Source organism: Otolemur garnettii, unplaced genomic scaffold (assembly GCF_000181295.1).
Source record: "Otolemur garnettii isolate 467f Iridium unplaced genomic scaffold, OtoGar3 scaffold00107, whole genome shotgun sequence".
Lineage (NCBI taxonomy): Eukaryota > Metazoa > Chordata > Mammalia > Primates > Galagidae > Otolemur > Otolemur garnettii.
In genome coordinates this window covers 7,212,754-7,213,784 of record NW_003852502.1, presented here as the reverse complement: position 1 = coordinate 7,213,784, position 1,031 = coordinate 7,212,754, and the positions used below count along the sequence as shown (strand labels likewise).

At 42.1% G+C, this 1,031-nt stretch overlaps 1 protein-coding gene across 1 annotated transcript in view; it reads right to left on the bottom strand.

The window, feature by feature from the left end:
• The window catches only part of SLC17A5 (solute carrier family 17 member 5), a 47,414-nt gene that overhangs the window by 30,785 nt on the left and 15,598 nt on the right, over positions 1-1,031 (bottom strand). The window contains exon 4 of the mRNA XM_023517278.1: positions 77-164. Within this exon, the coding sequence (XP_023373046.1) occupies positions 77-164 (88 nt within the window). The remainder of the gene's footprint in view (positions 1-76; positions 165-1,031) is intronic.

Sequence of the window (1,031 nt, the reverse complement as noted above, 5' to 3'; positions counted from 1 at the left end):
ATTTTGAAATAAATGATTGCACATGGGGGAAGTGGCTTTAGTTAATTATGAGAAAATCAATAGTAAGTTATCTCACCTGCATATGAAAGGGTCAGAAGCTTGCTCCTTTCCAGAGGGGGAGCCCAGGAAGCCCACATGGCATGCATGGCTGGGAATGTGACACCCTGAGGGGGAAATGACATTTCTCATGAAATACAAGGTCGTTTTGTTCATGTTTTAAAGAAAGTCAAGTATTTTGTTGCAAAAGCATTTTCTGGATAGGAGTCAAACCGGAATCAGGTTCTATTAAATGAGATGTCTTTACAGCGTTGAGTAAAAATACTTTATGAAGTGCTTTCAGAATTTGAACAAAGATTCATGGATTCTGGAACTGGTGTGAGGACTGCAAGGTAAGGGTTACTATGAATCTAAAAGAATGTATTCTGTGATGATATATCTCAAGGTTAATTTTAATCACTCACTTATATTAATAGCCTGACCCAAAAAGAAATGCTACTAATTTGTAAGTTTAAAGAAACACCAGAGCTTCCTGAGTATGGTGACTCATGCCTGTAATCCCAGCACTGTGGGAGGCAGAGGCAGGTGGATTGGCTGAGCTCACAAGACCCTGCCTTTAAAAATAGCCGGGTGTTGTGGCAGGCACCTGTAGTCCCAGCTACTTGGAAGGCTGAGGGAAGAGAACCACTTGAGCCAAACAGTTTGAGGTTGCTGTGAGCTATGATGCCACCGCACTCTACTGAGGGCGACAAAGTGAGACTCTGTCTCAAAAAACAAACAAACAAACAAACAAACAAAAAATGCCTGAGCTAATACTTTGGGATATGGGAAGAAAATTCCCTTAATCAACAGGAGAAATGGTCGTATAAAAAGGGAAGGAATTCAATTAGAGCATTCAGAGGCTTCTTTCTTCCTTTCTTCCCCTACTGCTCATTAGCCTAGGAAACGCCAATTACGGATAAGGAGGCTGATAGGGAGGGAGGGTCACAGGGACTGGAAGATGAGGAGACCCCACAGGAGAGAAATCTACAAAC